Raw genomic sequence first — 25,517 nt, forward strand, 5'->3', positions numbered from 1 at the left:
CTTCTCCTCCTGCCTTCAATCTTTCCCAGCATCAGGGTCTCTTCAAATGAGTCAGTTCTTCACATCAGGTGGCCAAAGTATTGGAGTTTCAGCTTCAGCATCAGTCCTTCCAATGAATATGCAGAACTGATTTCCTTTAGGATGGACTGGTTTGATCTCCTTGCAGTCCAGGGGACTCTCAAGAGTCTTCTCCATCACCACAGTTCAAAAGCATCAGTTCTTAGGCGCTCAGCTTTCTTTCTAGTCCAACTCTCACATCCATACATGACTACTGGAAAAACCATAGGTTTGACTAGACGGGAAGCCCCAAATCAGTGTATAAATAAGGACTGAATAAAGGAACAAAAGGAGACAGTGAACCAAGGGAACTTGGATTCACAGATTGGTTTGGCTTTTACTCCACCCACCCTGCCCCCGCCCCGCCCCGCAGCCCCGCCCAGCCCCGCCCCCAGCGTGCCTTCTCCCGTGCCCTTGAGCTCACTACCCTCCCGTCTGTGCGGCAGCCTGATGGAGTGTGCTGCGGAACACCCGACCATCTACAAGTCGGTGGAGAACTTTGTGAACCTGGTCAAAGGCCTCCTGGAGAAGCTGCTAGATTACCGGGGCGTCATGACGGATGAGAGCAAAGACAACCGCATGAGCTGCACGGTGAACCTGCTGGTATGTGGCCTCTCCCCTTGTCAATCATGGGACATGTCCAGTCATGGGGGCTGGTCTCACTTTGGGTTCTGCTGTTGCTCTGGGTGGGGAGGCCTCGCTCAGGGCCTTAGAAATCAGAAAAACAGGAGAGGGAATCCCTCTCTTGACATCTACCAGCTCTGTGACTTGAAGTCAATCATTGCCACGTTCCTGTGCCTCAGTTTATCATACACATGAAATGGGAATGAGCGTAGTCAGCTCTCCCTGGCCTTTTGCAACCCCGTGGACAGGGGTTTGGCATGCACTGATTGAAACAACCACAGACAGAAAGCACCAGGGGGAAAAAAATCCACCAAGTTGCAAAAAGTAAACTTAAATTTACTGGATGCTAGCCACTGTTTACATAGCATTTACATTGGATTTACAACTGTTTATGTAGCATTGACATTGTTTTAGTAAATACAAATAATCTAGAGGTGATTTAAAGTATATGGATGTGTGCAGGTTATATGCAAACACTATTAACGTACCATTTTATGTAAGAGACTTGAGCATCCTTGTGTCCTGGTATCTGTGGTGGTCCGGGCACTGTGACCCTGAAGATACCAAGGGATGGCAGTATCTACTTTGGCACTTAACACACCACAGAGAAAGAAAGCGGCGGTATAAAGAGGTTAAGAATATGAGCTTTGGCGTCACACAGCCTATTCTCACCCTCTCTCGGATAATTAATAGAATACCCAAGGAAATTTTCTGAAGGTTCAGCTTGCTGATCTGTTACATGGTAAAAATAATAGTACCTAATTCATAGGTTATGCAGTCCTGTGGGGGTGTGCTCAGTCGCTCAGTTGTGTCTGACTCTGCAACCCTGTGGACTGTAACCTGCCAGGCTTCTCTGTCCCTGGAATTTTCCGGGCAAGAGTGCAGTTCTGACCCCTGGGTAACTGCTCGCTGGGTGTTAGTTTCCTTATCTTATGGAATGAAGTACTGCCCATAACTAGGATTTACAGAAGAGCACTGTGGGACAAGCCAACCAGAGCAGCTAACTCCAAACCCAGATTCTTCACCCCTGTACCACACGACCTGCCATGGGCCAGCTCCCAGTCTCCCCTTCCCATGTCCTGTGATGTGGTCATGAGACAGCTAGAGCAGCAACAATGCTTCATATTCACCAGGTCAGCCCACCCTAAGGGAATTAACATGAGTAAGGTTGGCCAAAGGACCACATGGCATCTAGTCCATCAACCCCCCCCCCCCGACATTTCCAGCACGCCAGCAATATAAATTGTGAGCCCAGAGTTCTGTTGTGTGCCCTCCGATTGCCCTAAGTGGACTCTTTAAACACCCGAGATATTGCCATTGATTTTCTGAAATGCTAAGGGGAGTTAAAATTCCTGCTTACAGCAGAAAGGAATTCCTTGCTAATAACTCCACACGGCCCGCTTTACATAAAGGGCACAAAAGGGGTTTTCTCGGAGTTCAGCAGTTTCTTGTCATTGAAGAGGTAGAAGTTGGTTGAAGAAACTGGCCTTCAACTGACAGAATCTGACCTGGGAGAAAGTTGGGAAAGGTAGGTCTGTAAGCAGTTTAAACCCAGCATAGAATTTAAGCACACCTTGTTGATTTTGGTTGTGGCTTAAACACAGTATCACGAAGAACAGGATGGGGTGGGTGTGTCTGTAGGTCTAGTGGGTCTCTGCCAACCACCGCCTGTGCCCTGGAACACACCGTCTCACCCTCGGAGAGCCCGAGGTGCGCATGGGTGCACTGAATTAAGCCTGGATCTTCTCCAGGTGTGGCTCAAGTGTGAGAGCGTACCCTCCTGACGCAAAATCTGTAAGGACTTGTCTTAAAATGCACGTGATTCCAGACCAACCACTGGTCTATGTGAGCCTTGAGATGGAATAGGTATTGCCGAGTTTAAATGTTTTTGTGGAATCTCAGCATAACTCTTGATAGTTCTGTATGATCTGTTATCATCACTGGGATCTGTTGTGATTAATGTTACTCTGATTCCAACTCAAGTTCTCCTCAGTGCAGGATCTGAGCTTTTAAAGATCAAGCTGGGCTGCCTTTCATAGTAGACTTGTCAAAGTAAACTTCCTCAGTCTCCTCGAAAGCCTCTCTCTCAATGCAGCAAGTAGCTGGATTGCACCTCCTGATGTGATGGCTGGGATACTTCCTCTGTCCCTTTATAGTCTAACGATCAGGGAAGTGACTTTCAAGTCAGAATAAGCAGTTTGGTGCATTCAGGAAAGTAAATTTCTTGCTCCCATCTTGCCCAGATAGTAAATAGCCATTTCCTCTCATCCTCATTACAATGCCCTCCACCCCTGCTGTTCTGCAAAGAAAAACACTCATCACTGTTTTTCCTCCCTTCTCTAGAATTTCTACAAAGACAATAATCGGGAAGAGATGTATATAAGGTAAGATTTTTGTTTTCTAAAACCCAAACCTGCTATGTCACTCTTCTGCTAGATATCCATCGATGGCCCCCCATTGCCTCCAGCAGGATGTAAGCACACCTTGTTGACACTCGGACCTTCTGATTCCTCTCCATCTTCTTAGACTCAGCTCTTTCCATGCTCCTGCAGTCAGCCTCCCAAATCCACCTGGAGTTCTCTGACCTGCTGTGCTGTTTTGCTGTGAATTGTGCTGGTCAATTGCCCTTGTGTTTGTTACAAGGCTGGCATGTGAAGCCCTAGTCTAGGGTTTGGAGGGCAAATACTTAGATCATTGGCCAGCCCAACTTCAAAGGGAAAAAATTACCAAGATGTATGATGGCAGCTTCTTTGTAGGCATTTAAAAGACACTTATTTGAAAAATCACATGAAGGATTTTGGGGGGACATTCACCTGAAGCAAAGAACTCCCTTATCAGTGTTTCTTAGAATCTCATTTGTTTCCTTCAAAGTTTTTTTTAAATTACTTTACTCATACAAAAATAATGCATAGTTATTAGCCCCAAAATCCCCATAAAATACAAAGAGACAAAACAAAACTCTTTTTAAATAACTATAATCTATACATATTCCCAGACCATTTAATATCTATATATAGATCAAATTCTATGCATGACTATTTTTTGAAAAAAAAGGGATCATATAGCTCATAATTTATTCTTTGCTTGACAAGAATTCTATGTCAACAGATGTATTTCAGTATAATTTTTAATGAAACTATAAAATTCTCATTCCACAGTATATCATAATTTATATAGCTAGTCCTGTGTTGTTGAACACTTAGGTTGTTTCCAATTTTTTTTTATCATAAATATCAAAATGGCAAAAGTCTTGGACATATATCTTTATGCATCTCCTTGTGAGACAAAGGCCTACAAAGTAGAACTGACTGTAAGATTAACGACCAAGGCCCTTTCAAGGTTTCTGACACATTCAGTTGAAGACCAGACTCCATGTCCAAACTCACTCTGCTATTACTGCAAATATTTTTAGGTACTTTAGCATTATTCCAGAAATAGGAACTATCATTTGGAAAAAAGATAATTCCATAGATTGTCCGGAGCTTGGATAGTATTTATAACATCACTAGACATGACTCACTGCAGAAGCACCGTGCTTTGGGTCCAAAGGACCTGGGGCTTTACTTGTTATCCTCCGTCACCTTGGAAAAATCACTCGGTGTCTTTGGGCTAGGGTTACCCCATGTAGAATTTTTCCATTCTGTTCTGAGGATTAAATGAGATGCTACAGGTAAAGTGCCTGGCCCTTGGTTCCCTCCCCAACCTCTTTTCATTTCTTCCCATTTTAGAAACACAGATGGAGAATCCCAGATTTCCATAAGCTTTATAGATGTGAATCCTATAGTAGTAATCTAGGAAAACCACATTTGCCTACACCAGACGTTGTAAATAAGATATAGTCTGAAAAATCTGTCCTGTTAGGCAGGCATAGTATTTTAAAAACATTTTTACTTGGTTGCCAAATTTTAAAAATCTAGAGATGTTACATAAAACTCAAAATTTCCCTCTTCTGAAAAACTTGAAAGGTATGGCCACACTGGGCCCACACATCCTGATGACCACCACCTGGGCTGGGTGACAGCATTTTAGACGGGACACAGCACCCCATGGTCTCCATTCCCCATCAGACTTCAGCCCCTCCACCTCACTCAAGCTGCCCATCTGCCATCTGTTTGCATTTGAATCCCTCCCCCAACTCAGGCCCATCAGGGTGTCTTCCATTGCGCTCTGTGGCTGCTTACTAAACCCTTGAGTTGACAAAGGATAGGGAGTATCTTGGTCAGTTAAGGAGTTGAAAGCAGCAGAGAAGCTCTCCCTAGGACCAATTTCTTTAAGTTTTTCGGACCCAGTCATCAGGGATCAGAGACCAAGGCCAAGCAGGTGGAGACAGGCTAGGATGTGACTGTGTACCCACGGGTTTCTAAAAGTTGGCCACAGCTGCGCGCTCCTTACGTGCAGGCTACGTGCAATTTCACGATAGCTGGTTGATCAGCAGAAAGTTAAGTGGGGAAGAGTGATTGTAAAGGCAGAAACAGCTGGTGTCAAAACCCGCTTCCACCTGTTTCTAGCTCTACCTACTTCAATGTCTGTCTCAGTTTTCTTATCTAAAGAAAAATTGTTGAGAGGATGAATTGATATTATATATAAAGCACCCATTAGTGGAATGGATGGATGTACAATCTCTCTGGAATGCCTCCCCCAATTTGTCCTCTTATCTTCAGATCCCAACCCAGGTGTCATACTCGGGAAAACTTTCCAGAAGCGCCACCTGGATGACACCTGCTCTCATAGGACCCATAGATCTCTCCTCCCAACACTGGCCACAACTGTATTTTTGCAATTACCTCTTTGGTTATTTAGTCGATGCCTGTCTCTTTTCCTAAATTATAAATGCTAACCTCTGAGAACGAATGGGGTTTGCTTTTGCCACCATTCATCTCTCATGCCTGGCACAGCCTGTGTGCTCAGTTCAACTTTGCTGATGGAACAAATAAATGAGCAAAAGGTCACTAGCTCATTAGTATCAGAAACCACTCGTTGACCTTTCTCCCCTTGAGGATCTTTGGCAGTGCCCACCCTGAGTTCAGGCAGCCTCCGTTTGGTCCACTGGCCACGTTTTATGTAGCCAAGGACATTAAACCCTAGCTCCTCCTTGGGTGACATTCTGTGCAGAAAATTTTCTTATAACAGGAAATCTAACCCTGAGCACTGAGACCTAACTTGAGCGCAGATGCTTGAGAAGCCCTTTGTTCCCTGTAGTTAGATAGCCAAGGCAGAATTTTGGCACCATTACAGACAGTGCCTTTCCTCTCAGAGGAAGGATCAGGGCATCGCATCACAGCAGCTTCCCTTCACCAAATTGCTAAGAGCTGGGCTTAAAAAATGCTCCTGATGACATGCAAGTCACCAAAGCAATGGCTTTTTGGTTCTGGATTCTGTTTCCAACATTGGCAGGAGAGAATGTTTTGTAGAAGAACCTGATGCACGATGATAATAGATAATAGCTGTCACTGCTCAATGCTGGCTACAGGCTAATCACTTTCAGTGGATCCTGGCATTTATTAGTAGCAATGCTGGCTGTCACTTACAGAGCCTTTTCTACAGAGTCTGCTTGGCCCTTTGTAGGCCCAGAAACTCTATAGGTAGGTTCTGTGAGCACTACCGTTTTACACATGAGCAAACTAAGGCACAGAGAAGTTGATTCGGTTAATACACATTATGTATCAAATAACTGATTGAAACTCCCTTCCTCTGATCCTGTCCTGTTCTTAATATCTTTCAACCCTAGCCATCCTAGGGTTCAGAGCTAGATCATCACGTTGCAGAAGGGTAGGAGATGGGAATGTCATTACAGTTGAATTGTAGATTCTTTCTACAATGCCCCCACCTGAATGTCTAATCTCTAACCCCTTTCTTTACTTATCAGAAATTTCACTTCCTTTACACCTTGGGAGCATTGATGAGAGGGTAGAAGTTCCCCTTTACAGCGCTATGACTCGTCCATGCCCTTGGAGTGTACAATGATTAGAGTATAGTCTCTGAGGGCGGTTAAACTAGAACCATATTCCAGTTCTTCATTCGTTAGCACATGACCTCCAACGAGCCATTTGCTTCTCCTTCCTTGATTTTCCCTTACTTGTCATATTGCATTGGCCAGAGTCTTCAGTATGAAGTTGAATACTGGCTGGAATGATACCTAACCTCTCCAGGCCAGAGCTTTCTTATCTGTGAATGAAAATTCTCAGTGGACCCATTTTACAGGATGGTCAAGCTATCTAAAATACTGGGCATGGTTCCTGTCGCACCTTAAATGTCCTGCAACTTCTAGGGGCTATCACTGTCACCCCTGTGAGGGGACTGAATATCAGAAAACAGAGGACTCCCTTGTGAACCCAAGAGGTAGCCAGCTGCTGTCTCTGGCCTGGCCCTACCACCTGCATTCTTACTGCATCTGGTGATTTAGGAGGACTCCCTTGTGAACCCAAGAGGTATCCAGCTGCTGTCTCTGGCCTGGCCCTACCACCTGCATTCTTACTGCACCTGGTGATTTAACATATTTCCCAAACAGGTACCTGTACAAACTCCGCGACCTTCACCTGGACTGTGACAACTACACAGAGGCTGCCTATACACTCCTCCTCCACACCTGGCTTCTCAAGGTACTGCCCTCCCAATGAAGGGGGTTCATGCTGACATCCCCATGGAGCCCTCACAGCAAGTTGAAAAGTTAAAAAAAAAAAAAAGAAAAGAAAAATTAGCCAAATAAATTTTGTTTTCCCCTGTGTCCCCAAGCTTTTAACCTGGCAGGTTACTTTTCTGCACTGTTCTGTCTGGACACATAAGGTTTCAAGTGACCTTCACATTTAGCAGCAACAAGAACCCCCTGAGACATATCTTGCAGTTTTACATAACATTCAAACTATTTTATATAACATCCAAGCATCAACTATAAATCATTAGCATGCCCTGTGAGCTGTTTTTCTTCTCTTGAAAGTGCTGCTGGAGCAGGACAAAGTCTCAAGGATTTCCTTTGGGTTTTGAAGAGCTGGGGCCATGTCTTGCAGGGATTCAGAGAAAAATCCTACAATCCATACACAGGAGCCAACAGAGAGTCCAGAGAGTCAATAAGTGTGACTCCGCAGAAACGGAGAGGTGCTTCCTGTGGAACCTGTGGGCCAACATCATCTCTCTGATTGACGCTCAGGGCAGCAAGAACACAGGCAGGGGTGTCTGCAGGGCTTCCTCCCACTCCTCAGCAGTAGGGGAAGACACCTGCCCTGGGTAACTGCGTGTGTCCTCTCTCTGCAGTGGTCAGATGAGCAGTGCGCATCGCAGGTCATGCAGACAGGCCAGCAGCACCCGCAGACCCACCGGCAGCTGAAGGAGACGCTGTATGATATCATCATAGGCTACTTTGACAAAGGAAAGGTAATTGGTCCCTGCCCTTCCTCTCTCCGTGGGAACCCTAGCTTCTGGGAAGGACTGTTCTCTCCCATACTCTACATGCAATCCATCTGCAGGTCTGGTCAGCACTCCTGCCCAACTCTAAGTCTGATCATTTCTCCCGATCCCCATTCCTACTACATATGTTCAAGGCACCAGCATTGCTCACCTGGACACAATGAGTCCTATGCAATAGCCCTGTATCCTCTATTCCTCTGCAACAGGTCATCCTTCATATAGGAAACAGGGTGATCATAAAACATACTTATCCCATAGAATATAACCCATTGTCCTGCTTACGGTCATCTCAAACAGCCATCCCAACACTTAGATCAAATTGCAATCTTTCCCATGACCCATGAGGCCACATACGAGCTGTCCTCTGACTGTCTCTCCCGTGTCAACTCTGCCAGGCTCCCTCTTGCTCACATGTTCCGTGCCAAGCTCTTCTCCACCTCAGGGCCTATGCACTTGCTTTTCCCAGCTTAGGACATTTCTCCTCCATATCTTACCGTGGCCAGTTCCTTCTCACAGCTCAGGGTTTTGCCCAAGCAAAGAATGCCATGTCCTGAAGGAGGCTTCCCAGACCACACAGCAGCACCCCTGCTGTGAGTCGTACTTATTTCTTCTTCAAAGCACTCGTCACTGTCAGACATCGCCTCGATCGTTTTGTTTTCACTCGTTCATTGTCTGGCTGTCCACTTTAGAAGGCCAAGAGCAAAGATATTTGTCTTGTCCACTGCCGAGTGCCTAGTAGACCCTAACAATGGGACCCAAAAGATACATGTTGAATACACTTATTAATTGAATGTATGAATGACATCATGGTGTCGTCATTGATTTCTAAACAGCAAGATCAGGGTGATTTGTCACGTTTTATCTGGAGATTGGCCAAACCAGGTACTGTCCACCCTCCAGCCTCCGACTGACCCTCCAGGAAGCACCAACTCAAATGCTGCAAGGAGACACAGTAGGTGGCTGAGAGCTCAGGATCTGGGTTGCAAGCCTCATTCCTTTACCACCTACAATCCCCATGGCCTTCCAGAGATTCCAGTTCCCCATCCATAATAGTGAGATATTGATAGTACTTACTTTCTAGCTGCATTGTGAAAATTAGGTGAGAAAATGATGTAAAGCACTTAGCATAAGACCTGGTACATAGTACTAACTTGTTCCGTTTTTTTAAATATTTATTTATTTAGGGGCTTCTCTGGTGGCTCAAATGGTAAAGAATCCACTTGCAATGCAAGGGACTCAGGTTTGACCCCTGGGTCGGGAAGCTCCCCTGGAGAAGAGAAGTGGCTCTCCACTCCAGTGTTCTTGCCTGGAGAATCCCGTGAACAGAGGAGCCTGGTGGGCTCCGGTCCGTGGGGTCACAAAGAGTTGGCCATGACTGAGCGACTAAGCATGAGCACGTTTATTTATCTGTCTGTGCCAGGTCTTAGTAGCAGCATGCAGGGTTTTTTTTTTTTTTTAATCGTGACATGCGGACCTTTAGTTGCAGTGTGCAAACTCAGTTCTTTGCCCTTGAGGCCCCAGCTGACTGCCTGCTTCCTCTCACAAGCTTTTCCTGAGTCCTCCAGCTTACCTACAGCCCTGCCTCTTCTCTGAATGGCCTGGCCTCTTACAGTTCACCAGGCACAATTTAACACTGACTTTTGGCCTGTTCTGTCACCGCAGTTCATTGCATCTGTCTTGGTGTGATCTCCCCACCTTCCCTGAAAAGATACAATGAGGTAATGTCTGTGGAAGGGTGTATAAATTCCCAGGCACTGAGCAATTGGAGAAGACTGTTTTAATAATTTACGGCCATAAGCCTCTCGAGGGCAGAGGCCTGGCCCTCTCTGGAGCCTCACGTCCTGCTGGGCATCGAGTCTGAGCTCAGTCTTGGTTTATCGGCTGATGAAGTCAGTCATGCTGGGAAAACCCTGAAAGGACCTGTCAGGCCGGTATCCGACTCAGCCAACCCTTCGCTGAGCAGAGAGGAAGAAGGCATAAGCCCCAGTACTAAGGGACGTATTACTAGCTGGCAAAGCACACATATGGGTCATCATCTTTTTTATTTTTTGCACATAACCCCTTGGTGTTGTGCAACAATGAGGAGGAAGAGGGTGGGAACAGGGTGCTGCTAAAGCGCTTCAGGGGCAGAGAGGAAGGAGCGGATGGGTATAGCCCCCTCTATGTGCCACTGCTACAGTGGCTTCTAGAATGAAGCCCAAAGTCTTCAGCATCCCTTTGACTTCCTTTCCCCATACCTCCCCTCATGGAGCCTTATTGATCTAGACACACGAAATGACTTTCTACTCCTGAAGTCCTCTTGTCATTACCTGATGGACTCCTCCACATCCCTCAAAACCCAGCTAGTGCATCTGCTCGTGTGTGCGCTTGACCCACTTCTGTTTCAGGGGAGCAGAGACTGTCTTGTCCGTCCATCACTTCCCATCCCTGTGTGCCATGCCCAGAAGCCAGCAGGTGCTCAGTGACCAGCGTAGGAGACTCAGGGGTCAGTGACTGGCAGAGGTCCTAGTGACCACACGGGCAGACCTAAAGGACATTCCAGCCATTCGACTCCCTGCCTATCTCCCTTCTTAGCCCCTCACTGATCCCTTAACACGTAGGGAGGGTATTTCTGGCATATTATGACAAAAAGTTGGCAAAGACCTCCACTTGAGCCAAACAGCCCCCTGGCCCAGCCCTGGGCCTTTAATCCTATCTTCTCATTCAGGCTAAGGAGAGAGAACCAGCCCATACTCGCCTGTGGACTTGATTCCTCCTGGCACGTAAAGCATTTTTATGCTGCTCACTAAGCTGTCCATGGGTTTACAGCCGTAGTCCTCCACTCAGCACTTGCTTTTATTTATTTTTATGCTTGGATGCAGAGAGAGCACTTCTGCAACAAAGCACACACTGCATTTTGGCAACCTCCCCTCTCTCCTCCCCCTCCTCCCCCAACTTCTCCATTTAGGTGCATCTTCCATTTGAAGCCAAATTTGAAATGTAATGGGTGTCCCTTGAGATTGCCAGATCTCCAGCCCACCCAGCACCTCCCTCTGCCCCTCTGTAGAGGTTCCGGACTGCTGTGGTCTAGGATGGAAGGACCATCTATTGGTTTCAGTTAAAATGGAACAGATGGAAAGGACCCCCTCTATCCAGAGGGTTTTTTTTTCCAGAATTTTTTTAAAGATGCAAAAGACCTGTTTAAAAAAAGTTTTCATCACTTTTTTTAATACTCTAGTACCTCCTCCACCTCTATGCCGCCCATTGCTCACTCACCCTAAATAATTTAGTTAAGAAGTGATGGTATAAAGGCTTATTTATGCAAGATGAGTAAATTCTAGACATCTCTGTACAACATTGGGCCTATAGTTAACAGTTCTGTGTTATGCCTTTAAAAACCTGTTAAGTGGGCAGATCTCAGGTTAAGTGTTCTTACCACATTTGTTTTTTAAAGTGAGAGAAAGAGAAGGGTGGAAGGGAAGGAGGGAAGGAAGTTGGCCAAAGGGAAAAAGAAAGTGATGGGACTGGCAGAGTGAAAAGATCCCAGTAGCAAACATCAAGAGAACTGTATCTGGCTCCAACTCTAGCCTCAGAAATTCGCTGCCTGCTTATTTTCTTTGTGAACCATTTTTCTTTGGGAAATCTCTGGTGGCTCAGATAGTAAAGATCCACCTGCAATGCAGGAGGCCCAGCTCTGAAACCTGGGTCAGGAAGATCCCCTGGAGAAGGGAATGGCTATCCAATCTAGTATTCTTGCCTGGAGAATCCCACAAACAGAGGAGTGTGGTGGGCTACAGTCCATGGGGTTGCAAAGAGGTCAGACATGATGGAGGGACTAACACTTTCACTTTCTAAGGGAGGAGATTTTTTTTAACTGGAGGAAAATTGCTTTGCAATGTTTACAGTGCTGTGTTGGTTTCTGCTGTACAACAGCATGGATCAGTCACACACACACCACATATATCCCCTGCTTCTTGAGCCTCCTTCCTCTCCTGCCATCTCACCCCTCTAGGTCATCATAGAGCACCAGACTGGGCTCCCTGTGCTGTATAGCAGCTTCCCACTGGCTACCTATTTTACACATGGTAGTATATATTTGTCAATGCTACTTCCTCAGTTTGGCCCTCTAAAGCTTAGTATAAGGTCCAGGGTCATCCTCAAGTGCACATCCTGGCCCTGCTTTAGGTTAGGCCTTTGACCTGGGGTGGATGCTCTGCCGGTCTGAACTCTGTTTCTCACCTGGGAAAGGCAGGTGCTGCTAGTCACCTCTCAGAGGGGTTGTAAAGATCCAGAGAGCATGTAAATAAAGCACTTAGCCTAGTGTGTGGATGTTCATTATTTATCAGGAAGCTAGGGTGAGAAGCAGAGGATAGGCCTGCTTCTTGGGATGCCTTTGCTTCCCTGGGTACGGGGCAGGGTCTGGGCTACAGGGAGGCTTGTGGCTCAGTCCCAGATATGGAGCTGCCCCGGTGCCTTCCTCGGCAATGGCTCTGCAAGCCTGGAGCCCCCTGTAACCTTTGTCTCCATGACCTTCCTTGTAGATGTGGGAAGAGGCCATCAGTCTGTGCAAGGAGCTGGCAGAACAGTATGAGATGGAAATCTTTGACTATGAGCTGCTGAGCCAGAACTTGGTAAGGAGTCCCCACGGGGAGCCGGCTGCCCTGGAGGTTGGGTGCCTGGGGCCTTGGCTGGGCAGAGAGGCTGGGGAGACTGGGAGCCGAGGCAGGAGACATGTGGGGGTAGGACCCCGGGAAAGGAACGGAAGTCGGGCTGAGCCGAGCCAAACTGTGCTGAGCATCTCCCTCCCAGCTGGGAATATTTCCAGAGGGAGGTCTTCTGGGAAAGCTCATGGGGCACAGTTTCTCTGATGGAGCGCTAAGTACCTGCCCGGTGCTGGGGCTGCTGCTTCTGCTGCACACCCAGTAAACACTGTACCACATTTGCTGTGAAATTCCCACAAATCACTAAACCAATTAGATAAAAACGCAAATCCGTGCTTTCTGATTAACAGATAAATCACATTAAAGTGCTCCCCATCTGGCCATTCCCATTAGCTCCTGGAAGCTCGTGATTTGGTGGGGAAAGTGGGAAGTAGGGGGAAGCAGAGGCCCGGGCTGGTGGGGAGGTGGCCTGGGGGGCTGCTCTCCCCACACACATGTCCTGGTGGCCTGAGACCCAGGACTCCAGGGCCCCATCTGAGCACGTTTTGAGAGGTTAGTCAGTCCCGCTCTTTCTAGGGAACTGTGAAATGAGAGTCAGAGTGTTGGAAGAGGACTGATGGCTTGTCTGGTGGGGGGATGGGTGTGGAAGTGTTCTCAGGTACGATGTCAACACACGCACCTCTGCACCAAGAGACACTTAGGTCTGCCTGAGTCTGCCCACATAGATGTTCGCGGGTATGGAGGTACGCACGCCTTCTAATGTATGCAGCACACATGCATACATGCACGCACACACCTATAGCGCCTGAAAGAGGAAACAGCAACCCACTCCAGTATTGTTGCCTGGAGAGTCCCATGGACAGAGGAACCTGGTGGGCTATAATCCGTGGGATCGCAGAAGAGTTGGACACAACTTAGCAACTAAAACAAACAAATAATTTGTACTAACAACTACATACTTCCTGTGTTACGGACTAAACCATCACCACCACCACCCATGCACACCCATGCATGCACACACACCCAGTATACATTCACGCACACACTAATGGGCGTGTATGGCTGTGCACCAAGCCCGCATCACACAAGTTCACATCCAGGGCCACACACGTTTATCTTCCATATTGTGTTCAATGTGAAATGCTGTCGTCTGTGAGCTGCACCATTCTGTTTTACCTGCCCTGTCATGACTTCTCTCCAGTTAATAGCGATTGGAAGATGCCATTAGGTATAAAGTAAAACACAAACTCTTCAGAGATGTTAAAATATAAAAGCAGGCACCTCTTGGAACTGGTGAAGTACGTTGGGTGCATATACGCAGGAAGACATCCATATCCAGAAACACTTACCCATCTATAGACGGCCCCAGACACACTCCCGGTGGGAGCAGAGTGATGATGCTGGCGGGGCTCCTAACAGCCGGCTGGATGCAGTTCCGTGCTTACTGGATGCACTGAGATACCACTTCCTTATCTGCAGAGCAGAGATACAGTTCCTTGGGGTTGTTAGGAGGGTGGTGCAAGTACCCGTGTTACTGCAGGTAGGATGATTAACAGGGTACCTGGTATATTGTAAATACATCACTATTACAGTGCCAGACAGTTCTGTGAATATGCAAACGTGCGCTTGGCACATTCGTTCTGGTGTCATGATCACGTCTTAACCCCTCGGAGCTGAATGTGCCTTTAATACACATCTGTGGTGTTACAAGCTGTGAGTTCTCTTCTTTCAGATCCAGCAGGCAAAATTCTATGAAAACATCATGAAAATCCTCAGACCGAAGCCAGACTACTTTGCTGTTGGATACTACGGCCAGGGTTTCCCCTCCTTCCTCCGGGTAAGTCTGTAAGGCCAGGGTCCCGGGCCCCCGCTTCTCGGCTCTCCCTTTGTTCTTTGAGGCTCTGCTTGAGCTCAGATCCGGTGCCCTCTGGTGTCCGAGTGCTGTCCCTTCCCCTGCACATTCCTCAGTCCCCCTCCACTAACAGCACCTCAGCCACCCTCTGTGTTTCTCTACATACATGGCAACCTTGGCTGTCTTGTGAGGTAGTGAGCACACCGTCCCAGGGACAAGGTGCTCAGAGGGGCCGGAGGAGCTCTGCTACCCAGCAGGAACTGTATTGCACAAGTTCTCAAACCTTTTGGTCTCAGGGCCATTTTATCTCTTAAAAATATGACCAAGGTCCCCAGAGAACTTCCGTATTTGTAGACTTTATCTATCTGCATTTATGACATCCAAAATTAAAACTAAGACAGTTTTAAAATGCAGTTGTCCCTTGGTACTCCCAGGAATTGGTTTTAAGACCCTGTGCAGAGAAACAACACCTGAGGATCCTCAAGTCCTTTATATGAAATAGTGTAGTGTTTGCATACTATCTCCTAAATGGTTCAAATCACCTCTAGATTACTTACAATACTAAATACAATGTAAATGCTTTGTAAATAGTTGCTGGGATGCAACAAACTCAAGTTTTGCTTTTTGGAAGTTTCTAGATTTTTTTTCAAATATTTTTGAATCATGGTTGGTTGAATCCATGGAATAAGATCCTGAGGATATGAAAGGTTAACTGTTTAGTGCTAGTTATGGAGGGTAAACAACTTATTTAAAAATAATGATAATAAACCCATCCTGACTTGACTTGAAGTTGCTTCAGTTATGTCCAACTCTTTGCAACCCTATGGACTGTAGTCCAGCAGGCTCCTGTCCATGGGATCTCCCAAGCAGGAATACTGGAGTGGGTTGCCACCGTTCTCCAGGGGATCTTCCCAACCCAGGGATTGAACCCAGGCATTGCAGGCATATTCTTTACCAGCTGAGCCACGGGGAAGCCCAAGAAAACTGGAGTGGGTAGCCTATCCCTTCTCCAGTGGATCTTCCTGACCCAGGAATCGAACTGGGGTCTCCTGCATTGCAGGCAGATTCTTTACCAACTGAGCTCTCAGGGAAGCCCAAAATGAGGATCCAGTTTTGGAAACATTGATACAGGCATGGGTTTGGACAGAAGAGTTCAGAGTTCCATTAGAGGCAGCACAGTGGCACAAATAGGGTCCAGAACAGGGTTTCTCAACCTCAGCTCTACAGATGCTTTAGACTAGAGAACGCTCAGCTGTGGGCCGATCCTCTGCATTGAAGGCTTCTTGCCCACTAGGTCCCAGGTCTCCACTCCTCCTTGGAGCTGTAACAATCAAAACTGTTTCCAGACATAACCAGCATCCCTCAAGAGGCAAAATCACTGCCTGTTTAGAAACTAGTGGTCTAGAAGGAGCTAACGTGTCAGGGAAGGGTAAAGTGTTTCCATGGTGCCTCGTGATGAAGGACCCGCATGCTGGTCCCTTCCAGCCCACATGGTCCATTAAAGGCAGGAGGGAAGCTTTGTGGCCATGTAGATGGGAGAGTGGGTGTGAAAGTGGAGTGAGGAATCGCCCTGGAGGCTGTACATAGGATGGTTTGAAGAAAACATTCTCAGCATCCATGATCTCTTCTCCCTTTAGAACCAATCCTTTTAAAAAAGTGGTGTGCCCAGCTAGAAGGTGTGTGAGTTGAGGTTCCATCCTTTCCCTGGAGGGGAGACAGAGGGTGGAGAGATCTCTAGGCTATCACCACAGCCCTGTGCTCCTGACCAGCCTCCCAGCTTGGCTTGAACCATCTCCTCCAAGCCTGGGCCCTGGGATCTCTGATGGATGTCCTTTCTCTGTAGAACAAAGTGTTCATCTACCGAGGGAAGGAGTATGAGCGAAGAGAAGATTTCCAGATGCAGCTGATGAGCCAGTTCCCCAACGCGGAGAAGATGAACACAACCTCTGCACCTGGGGATGATGTGAAGAACGCCCCAGGCCAGTGTATCCTTAACAAATGCCCCTGCCAAGGGCCTGGCATGGGCCGCCCTGCCAGGACTTCAACCCACAGAGCCCGGTCCTAGAGCTGGGGACTGCTGCCAGAATCACTGCAGTGCTGCCAGTTCCAGTGTCCAGTGCGGGCTCCAAAGAGAACCCATCTCAGGAAACTCTCAATGTTGCGTTCATTGATGAGTTCACTCATTCCTTCTTTCTTTGTGATGATTACCATTAAGCCCTGACTCTGCCAAGCACTTCTTTGTACAGGGAACCAGCGATTACACTCACAAAGTGGCCCCACCTCCAGGGAGCTTCCAGTCTAGCAAGTAAAAGACGTTTACAGCATCATTAAATAGGTATTTGTAAAAATGTGATGGAGGCTATAAGAAAGCCCTGCTGTTTGCCATGATCGGGAGGGAAGGGAAGTCTTCCTTGAGGAAGGTGATGTTGAAGGTGAGTGGTGAGGTGGGAAAATGTCCTAGACAGAGGGAAAGAGCATCGTGTGCAAAGGCCCTGAGGTTCCAGGAACTGACGTGGTGCCACATAGGCTTACAGTGAACTCAGCGCTCCTGAGCAAGCCTGCAGGGCCATCCTTCCTCTGGCCCCTGCCTGTGTCTCCAGCATCATTGCCCCACTTTTCCTTCCCTCTCTCATGCTTCTGGGCCACACAGATCTTGTTTCTGTTCCATAAACGTGCCCAGCTGGTTCTTGCCTCTGGGCCTGTGTGTTTTCCCTTGTCTTTGCTTAGAACGCCTTTCCCTCAGCTCCTTTCTCACCCATCAAATTCTCACTCAGCGGCACCTCCCAGAGGAGGCCTTCCTTGGTCACCTTATTGGAAGCCTTCAGTACTCTGCTGTCTCAACCGCTGTTTGCTTTTGTTTAGTAAACTGATCTCAATCTGTCATTATCTTTTGTGATTTCAAATGTAAAACTACTACACACATGGTAGTGTACGTATGTCAATGAATAGCGCGGAGAGAAAAAGACCAAGAAGGTGCAATCTGTTCATAGGGCATGTATTGTATACGTGTGTGCTCAGAGCGTCCAACTCCCTGTGACCCCATGGACTGTAGCCCACCAGGCTCCTCTGTCCAGAGAATTTTCCAGGCAAGAATACTACAGTGGGTTGCCATTTCCTCCTCCAAGAGATCTTCCCAACCCAGGGATCGAACCCTGCTTCTTGCATCTCCCTGCACTGGCAGGCAGATTCTTTACCACTGTGCTGCCTGGGAAGTCGGGGATATATATCAAGTTAACATTAAAAATACATTCCAATATACAGAAGGTGCAGACAAATACTGTTTGATTCCACTTATATGAGGTACCTAGAATAGTCAGATTCATAGAGTCAGAAAGTGTCCTGGTAGATGCCAGGGGCCAGGGAGTGGGGCTTGGGGAGGGGTGATGGGGACTTGGGCTTCCCCAGTGGCCCAATGGTAAAGAATCCGCCTGCAGTGCAGGAACCACAGGAGCTATGGGTTCGATCTCTGGGTTGGGAAGATCCCCTGGAGGAGAGCATGGCAACCCACTACAGTATTCTTGCCTGGAGAATCCCATGGACAGAGGAGCCTGGTGGGTTACAGTCCACAGGGTCACAGAGAGTTAGACATGACCGAAGTGACTTAATATGCACACACGCGTGCACAATGGGGACTTAGTGTTTGATGAGGACAGAGTTTCTGTTTAGGAAGGTGAAAAATTTGGGAGATGGATGATGGTGATAGTTGCACAACGACGGCATGTACTTGGTGCCACTGAACTGTAGAGTTAAATATGGTTAAACTGTTATGCTTTGATAATGTGACTTGTAACCACAGTTGTTCAGTTGCTCAGTCGTGCCGACTCTCTGCAGCCCCATGGACTGCAGCACTCCAGGCTTCCCTGTCCTTCACCATCTCCCAGAGTTTGCTCAAACTCATGCCCATTGAGTCAGTGATGCCATCCAACCATCTCGTCCTCTGTCATCTCCTTCTCCTCCCGCCTTCAGTCTTTCCCAGCATCAGGGGCTTTTCTACAATAAAAAGGATTAAAAAAAAAACAACAACAGTAGAAGTAGCACGGAAGCTGCAGGAAGGCGGAGACCGTGCTCTCGGTCACTGCAGTGATCCTCCAAGGCAGCTCTCAGGAAACACTTGCTGGCCAACAGAAAGAGAAAGAAGACAAGAGAGAGGGGGAAGAAAGGGGAGCTCAAGAAATGTAGGAGGGAGGGAGGCATGGATGTAGCGAGCTGTCTGGGGCACACAGGAAGTCGAAGTGACAGGAGATGGTGCTGGTGCGGTTGGGGAGGTACGGTGGAAACGAGGCTCCATGCGGCAAAGCACAGTGTTCACCAGGTCGGGGGCTGATGCTGCAACGGCTGCATTAGCCGAGTCCCGCTCCCGTGTTGCGCCCTAGCACAAATTAAGTTACAGCCTTTAAAATGGGGCTGACAGGTTCCACAGCTGGTCTGCTAGGTCTGCCGAACCTTAATGCAAATATTTTCCCCTCGGGTGATACATATTCATCTGTAACCTTTTCATTATGCTCGCCTGTCCTTCATGCGTGCTCTACCAGGGTTATTTGCAGGAGGAAGTGTAACCAGCGGCAAAGCTGGCTGGTTACACATGTGAGTTTGGTTACAGGCGAGACATGGGATTAGTACTGAGGCCCTGCTACGTTGATGTCCTGGTACTGAACAACTGTGTGGCCTTTTAACTCATGGTGGGAGGAGAAAGCATCTGTTACTGGGCCGTGTCATCATACACAGGCCTGATTCAGCTCCAAGAGTCAGGTGGAGAGGGAAAGGGTTGACATTTGCTCAATGTCCTCCTCATGCCATGCATAAGACTGAAGGGTTTGTAATTAGATTTTTCTAATCCCCATAAAGGCTTCCCTGGTGGCTCAGTGGTAAAAAATCTGTCTGTAATGCAGGAGACTCAGGTTTGATCCCTGGGTCTGGAAGATCCCCTGGAGAAGGAAATAGTAACCCACTCCAGTATTCTTGCCTGGAGAATCCCATGGATAGAGGAGCCTGGCATGCTACAGTCCATAGGGTCACAAAAGAATTGGACACAACTGAGTGACTAAAAACAGTAACAACCCCAATAGAATTCTATTAGGTGGGTATTAATTGTCCCTATTTCATAGAGAAGTACATGAGGCAGAGAGGTAAGGTGGTTTGCCTAAGAGTACGAAGCTAGTTAATGATGGAGTTGAGATTTGAACTCTAAGGTCTGTCTCAAAGTCTGCATTCTTTCTATAATGCTGTCGTTTTCATTTAAGATTAATGAACAGAGTGTTCTCTATTAACTATTGTAAAGTGATGGCATGCCAGGCATTTTCATGCATTGTTTCATTTTATCCTCATAACAATCCCATGAGTTGGGTGTTTTTACTCTCTGCATTTTGCAAATAAGAAAAATGAGGCTTGAACATGTAAACAGCTTGCACAAGGTCTCAGAAATTGATGGAACTAAGATTGAACCCCAGTCTGAGTTTTGCAAACTCTGAGCTCCTAACGCTCCATTCTGTTGCCTTCCTGTGTTGCGTGACAAGACCCAGTGTCTTCTCACGTAGGTACCCAAGTGGGGGAAGTCACTGAACAGCAAAGGCCTCTTGGGTGGGTGTCTCCTGTTCCCCACGCACCCCTCTGCCATGCACAGGGAGAGGGTGCAGCCATGCAGCCTACTGGACACGGTTGGAGGGTGATGTCACTGGCTTCTTCAGGACAGGTTTGGGTTCTCCTCTAGGACCAAATAGCAGACGTGGCTTAGAACCTCCTCTAACACAGGGTTTGGCAGACTTACAGGGAGGACCAGATGGGACACATTTTGGTCTCTGTGGACCGTGTGTCTCTGCCACAGCTGCTCACCTCTCTTGTGCTGGGGGAGCCCCATGGGTAGTACATAAATGGATGGGTGTAGCTGTGTCCCAGTAAAACTTTATTTATGAACACTGAAATTTAAATTTAATATTATCACATGTCACATAATACTCTTTTTTTTCCAAATATTGAAACTATAAACGCTCTTCTTAGCTGGGAGCCGTACAATAACAGGCAGTGAGCCGGATTTGACCAGAGGGCTATAGGTTGCCAACTCCTGCCCTAGACTTAATCCAGAAAGAATTCCCTCCCAGAGAAGGCTGTTTGCTGTAGAGCTTGAGATAGAAATTAGTTTTCCTGAGTATTATGCGACTTCTTCCAATCAGGCTTATTCATTTGTATTAAGAATGGCTTGTTCTTGCCCTCTCCTCTCTCATTGTCTCTGCCTCTGAATCTCTCTTGATGTCTCTCTACCTCTGTCTTTCTCTCTGTCTCTTTCTGAGGGACTCTCATTGAATGTGGAAGTGCTCTTCAGCAGTAAAACAGTTACATCCCCAGCCTGTTAGCATAGAGTGAGTTTACTGAGAGAGGGAGGGTTGGATCTAACTTGGAATTGCGTTCTGGCCATTTCTTTTGTGTGAAGGAGTCCCAGCACCTGCAGCAGGAAGCTCCCAGTCTGGTGGGGAGGGGACTGTAGGGAGAAGACAGGGAGCTGGAGAGACGAGAGTTCTGTGTTCAGATGCGATGCCGTGGAGGGTCAGGAAGGAAAGGGACACCTGGCTGAGGGTGGACTGAACTTCACGGTGGTGAGGAGAGATTGTCTGAGCAAAGGGGACGGTACCATCTATTGCATACTCAGTAATAATGGTGGGAAATGGGTTGAAATCCTATTGGAAGATTTGAATAGTTCATATTCAAAATTGGCATATTTGAATGCCAACAGGAGGAGTTTGTGATTTCTTAATTGGCAGAAATGTCAGGCTCAGGGGAAGAGTTTTCAAGCCATGGTGGACCTCAGGTAGAATAGAGGGAGGAGAGAACCTGGATACCTGAAAATGACAGATGGGTAAGGAAGCCGTGGAAGCTGGGGAGATGGAAGTAAGGTTCAGGGGTGGGACCGGCGATGACTGACCTTGTTTATTTGGTTGCTACATGATTGACTGACAGTGAACAAAGGTCTAGAAGAGGCGTGACAGAAGTCTGGCACACGTGATAACTCTTCTGTAGCCTGTGCCCATGGCCGGCATCACTAATCAATCACAGAGCTGTTTCCCACTGAGCTTGGACGTGGCCTTATATTCCTGGCACAGGCAGCTGCTCTCAGAGTGCTAGATGGCATGTATTCACCTGCTGTAAAGCAGGGCTTCTCAAACTGCAGCATGCATGTGCCTCACCTGAGGATCCTACAAAATGCAGACTGGGCTTCATTAGATCTTAGGTGGGCCCTGCGAGTCACCGTTTCTAACAAGCCCTCAGGTGATGACGATGCTGCTGCTCAGCAGGGAGCACCAATTATAAGCAACGAACCCTGAGCTTAGGGTTACAGACCCAAATACAGACTGTTGCTCTGTGCTCACAAGCTGTGTGACCTTCACCATGTTGTCAAGCTTCTTTGACCTTGATGTCCCTTTCTCTGGAAAGTATGATTAACGTTAACAGTGCTGGTCAGTGGAACTAGAGAGATGAAAGGAGACCGAGGGGAGACATTCTGTGCAATCAATCAAGAGCTACAAATACATTACGTGTTACTCTTGTTCATGATAATAGTATAGCAAAGATTAAGGACTATTAATACTAACCAACTGTTAACAGAGGCTGAGCCCTCGGACAGGGTTGCAGCTCTGGTAAGGACCACGGTGACTGCTAAGTGGTCACTAGGACCTAGGATCTTGAGGTTTGTCACTCATTAAAAACTTGGCCCCAGAGGACTGTCCTGGGGGGCGGCAGGTCTCAGCTGGGACCTGCTGTGCTTGGAACTGCCCCCCACCCCCGACCAATATGTTGTGAGCTCTTAACTACAGGAATTGCAGACATCCAGTGTTTCACTGTCCAGCCTGTCTTGGATGAACACCCGAGGTTCAAGAATAAGCCAGTGCCTGACCAGATTATAAAGTAAGCCCCTCAGTTCAGGGGAAGGAACGTGGGGAGGAACATTCTGTGGGGCTGCCAAGCAAGCAGAGCTGGTGGGAGGACAGGCCTTGGTACCCTTCTATCTGAGCCCGTTTTCCATGTCCTTCCTGGAAGAAGCATCACCCCCATGAGCCCTCTGGGCCCTGCCCCTGGAAGGCTAACACCAGGGGTGGCTGGGAGAATGAGGGCGGGCTCACCCTGTGGTCGGGGAGTCCTCAGGAAGCAGCGATGGGCTTCAATGACTGGGACGTGGAGAGCCTGTTACTCAGGTTGGTCCCGGAGCGGCTCCAGGAATCCACAGCCGGAGAGTGTGGGCAACAGGGGCACGATGCTTGGGCTGAGCACTTTCTCCAGAGGAGCATCTTGTAGGCACTTGTGAAGGTTGTGCACTGACAATGGATGTGTCCGCACTTTGATTTAAAGGGTAGGCTAAGGGAGTTCCCCCATGGTTAGGACTCAGTGCCGTCACTGCCGAGGGCCAAAGGTCAATCCCTGCGCAAGGAACTAAGATCCGACAAACCAAAAAATTTAAAATAAAATAAAGGAGGCATTGGAGGTAGCAGCATGAAGACAAGAGTGATCTGTTTAATACCAGAAGCCAAGGTCAGGAATGAGGCGGTGAAGCAGAAGGTCTGTGGGATCTGTGGGCAGCAGGTGCCCACTCCAAGCTGTCTGGCTCACCCCCTGAAGCCCATGTGCCCAGTTTCACACTTTGAGTGCCTTCGGAAAGGCTTCTTCTCTAGGAGGGCCTGTCCAAGCAGGAGCTCAGTTGTGAGAGGAATGCCCTGCTCCTTGGGGGAGAAGTGGTCTCACGCTAGGGAGGTAGGGAAACGGATGTAGCTGCCTGCATCTCAGCCTTCCGCCCCATCTCAGTAAGGCACCCTCGGGCAAGGGGTGACAACCACACAGCCAGCACTGTGCCCTGCTGGCTCTGATGCTAGAAAAGCCCTAGAGATTCAGGAAGACTGATGGGGGGGGGGGGTGGGTAGCTGGGATACTTAAGCGAATCCTTAGAAGATACCTCTGGGCCATGAGTCTAGGACCTTGGATGTATCCAGATCCTTCCTCGAGATCATAAGAAACAATGGCCCGGGCACCAATATGTGTATTAATGATAGAATTTCAACTTTTGGGGTAACCTGAGGGGTGCTATGTTCTTATGAGGGCATACGACTGACGAGCTTCTAAATCATCTTAGAAGGAAAGTGTGGTTTTAAATGCTACAGCGAGGGCTCTACCAGACCTAGAGTTCACTGCGGAGGGCCTCCCTGGACAGTGCAGGGTCAGGTCAGGTTTCGCTCTCAGGAGCCTCAGCCTCTTCCTGTCTTGCAGCTTTTACAAATCCAACTATGTGCAGAAGTTCCACTACTCCCGGCCAGTGCGCAGGGGGACCGTCGATCCTGAGAATGAGTTTGCTGTAAGTGTCTCCTCTCCCCTGCAGCAGCCGCGATCATTCCCTGGGCCTCTGTACCAGCAGAGCATGCTCCTGCAGCATCATACTGGGAGGGCCTCTGACCCAAGCCTGCAGGAAGGAGCCTGGCTCTGTTGGTATGACGACACCCACTCGCCAGGCTCTTCTGTTGGGTTTGTCGTCTCATTTCTTGAGCCTCTCCACTCTCCGTGTACTCCAGGCCTGGCGAGAGCCCCTGTCAGCCTCAGGGAGTTCACAGTCCCCGGTGTTCCTGTGTTTCCCAGGACCTGTCTGATATTCCCCAGGGCCAAGGCTGGCACAAGGAGCCAGCTCCAAGTCTCCCTCAGCTCTTTCCCTGCAATTGTGATTCTTCGTATTTGGGGTGGGGTGGGGGGGTGGCCCTCTGCCCCTTTAAGAATATGATGATTGATTGCTATACACACACACCCAGAAAATGCAGGTGAATGCATTCAATTGTGCCTAAAAATTATGCCTGTTCAGAGACCCAGGTTAAAACATACTGGACCTGAATCTAGGGAAAATGTAAACTTCACATTGGGAAAGGATTCTTCAGGGTAAAATGGGAATGTGTTTCTGGATCTTGTAATCTTTTATTCCGATTCCGGGTGGATAGGAGGCCTGGGGGCCTGGCTAGGTCCCACCTCTGCTGCTCAGGTTTCATAAGTGTGTTGCTTTCCTGCCCCTGCCCCCCTCCAACGGGACAGTCGATGTGGATCGAGAGGACGTCCTTCGTGACCGCATACAAGCTTCCCGGCATCCTGCGCTGGTTTGAGGTGGTCCACATGTCCCAGGTGAGTCTGCCGGCCTCAGGAGTCTCCTGGGACCGGGAGAGGGAAATGCCTTTATTAAAAGCCGCTGCAGAAAGGAAAAGTGAAAAAGTGTTAGTTGCTCAGTCGTGTCCAACTCTATGCGACCTTATGGACTGTAGCCCGCCAGGCTCCTCTGTCCATGGGATTCTCCAGGCAAGAATACTGGAGTGGGTTGCCATTCCTTTCTCTAGGGGATCTTCCTGACCCAGGAATTGAACCCAGGTCTCCTGCATTGCAGGCGGATTCTTTACTGTTTGAGCCACCAGGCAGGACTCCAGGAATTCCAGTGCAGGAAGGGAAGCATCATCTAGTTTTCCTGCTTTTTTCCCTGGAAAAATGAAAGGTACCATAGAATCCAGTAATAAACCTGAGGAGCGGGGAGCTTCTGTGGCTGGTACAGGTGAAGCAGAGGGCCTGGAATTCCATGGCCTCGTGTCCTCCGCCACAGCAGTTGTTTGGGAGCCCTTTGCAGAATCCCACTATGAACTCGTTTTAGAGAAGGATGAACTAAAGCTCAGAGAAAGGAAATCATGCAGAGGCAAAGCTCTGACTACAATGCAAATGTGTGAACTCCATGTATTTGCTCCACATATAGCATGCATTTTGCTTCTTAACTCACTTCAGGGTCTCTATGTTCTCAGATAGCTAAGGATCTTGCAGCTCCCAGCATGCAAAGGGAAGACTAGAGAAACTTGAGAAGCAGGGACGTATTCAGGATATCTTACTCACTTATTCATTCAGCAAATGTTTGAGTTCCTAACACATGTCAGGCACCTGGAGATTTTACAGTG

At 48.1% G+C, this 25,517-nt stretch overlaps 1 protein-coding gene across 1 annotated transcript in view; it reads left to right on the plus strand.

Annotated features, from left to right (window-relative positions):
* DOCK2 (dedicator of cytokinesis 2) overlaps nucleotides 1-25,517 on the plus strand; it is a 458,208-nt gene that overhangs the window by 407,751 nt on the left and 24,940 nt on the right. Inside the window, exons 35-44 of the mRNA XM_070774484.1 lie at nucleotides 504-660; nucleotides 3,025-3,065; nucleotides 7,190-7,280; nucleotides 7,930-8,049; nucleotides 12,603-12,692; nucleotides 14,455-14,559; nucleotides 16,418-16,559; nucleotides 22,386-22,467; nucleotides 23,818-23,902; nucleotides 24,622-24,708. Coding sequence (XP_070630585.1) covers nucleotides 504-660; nucleotides 3,025-3,065; nucleotides 7,190-7,280; nucleotides 7,930-8,049; nucleotides 12,603-12,692; nucleotides 14,455-14,559; nucleotides 16,418-16,559; nucleotides 22,386-22,467; nucleotides 23,818-23,902; nucleotides 24,622-24,708 — 1,000 coding nt within the window. The remainder of the gene's footprint in view (nucleotides 1-503; nucleotides 661-3,024; nucleotides 3,066-7,189; nucleotides 7,281-7,929; nucleotides 8,050-12,602; nucleotides 12,693-14,454; nucleotides 14,560-16,417; nucleotides 16,560-22,385; nucleotides 22,468-23,817; nucleotides 23,903-24,621; nucleotides 24,709-25,517) is intronic.

This window comes from Bos indicus, chromosome 20 (assembly GCF_029378745.1).
Source record: "Bos indicus isolate NIAB-ARS_2022 breed Sahiwal x Tharparkar chromosome 20, NIAB-ARS_B.indTharparkar_mat_pri_1.0, whole genome shotgun sequence".
Taxonomy (NCBI): domain Eukaryota; kingdom Metazoa; phylum Chordata; class Mammalia; order Artiodactyla; family Bovidae; genus Bos; species Bos indicus.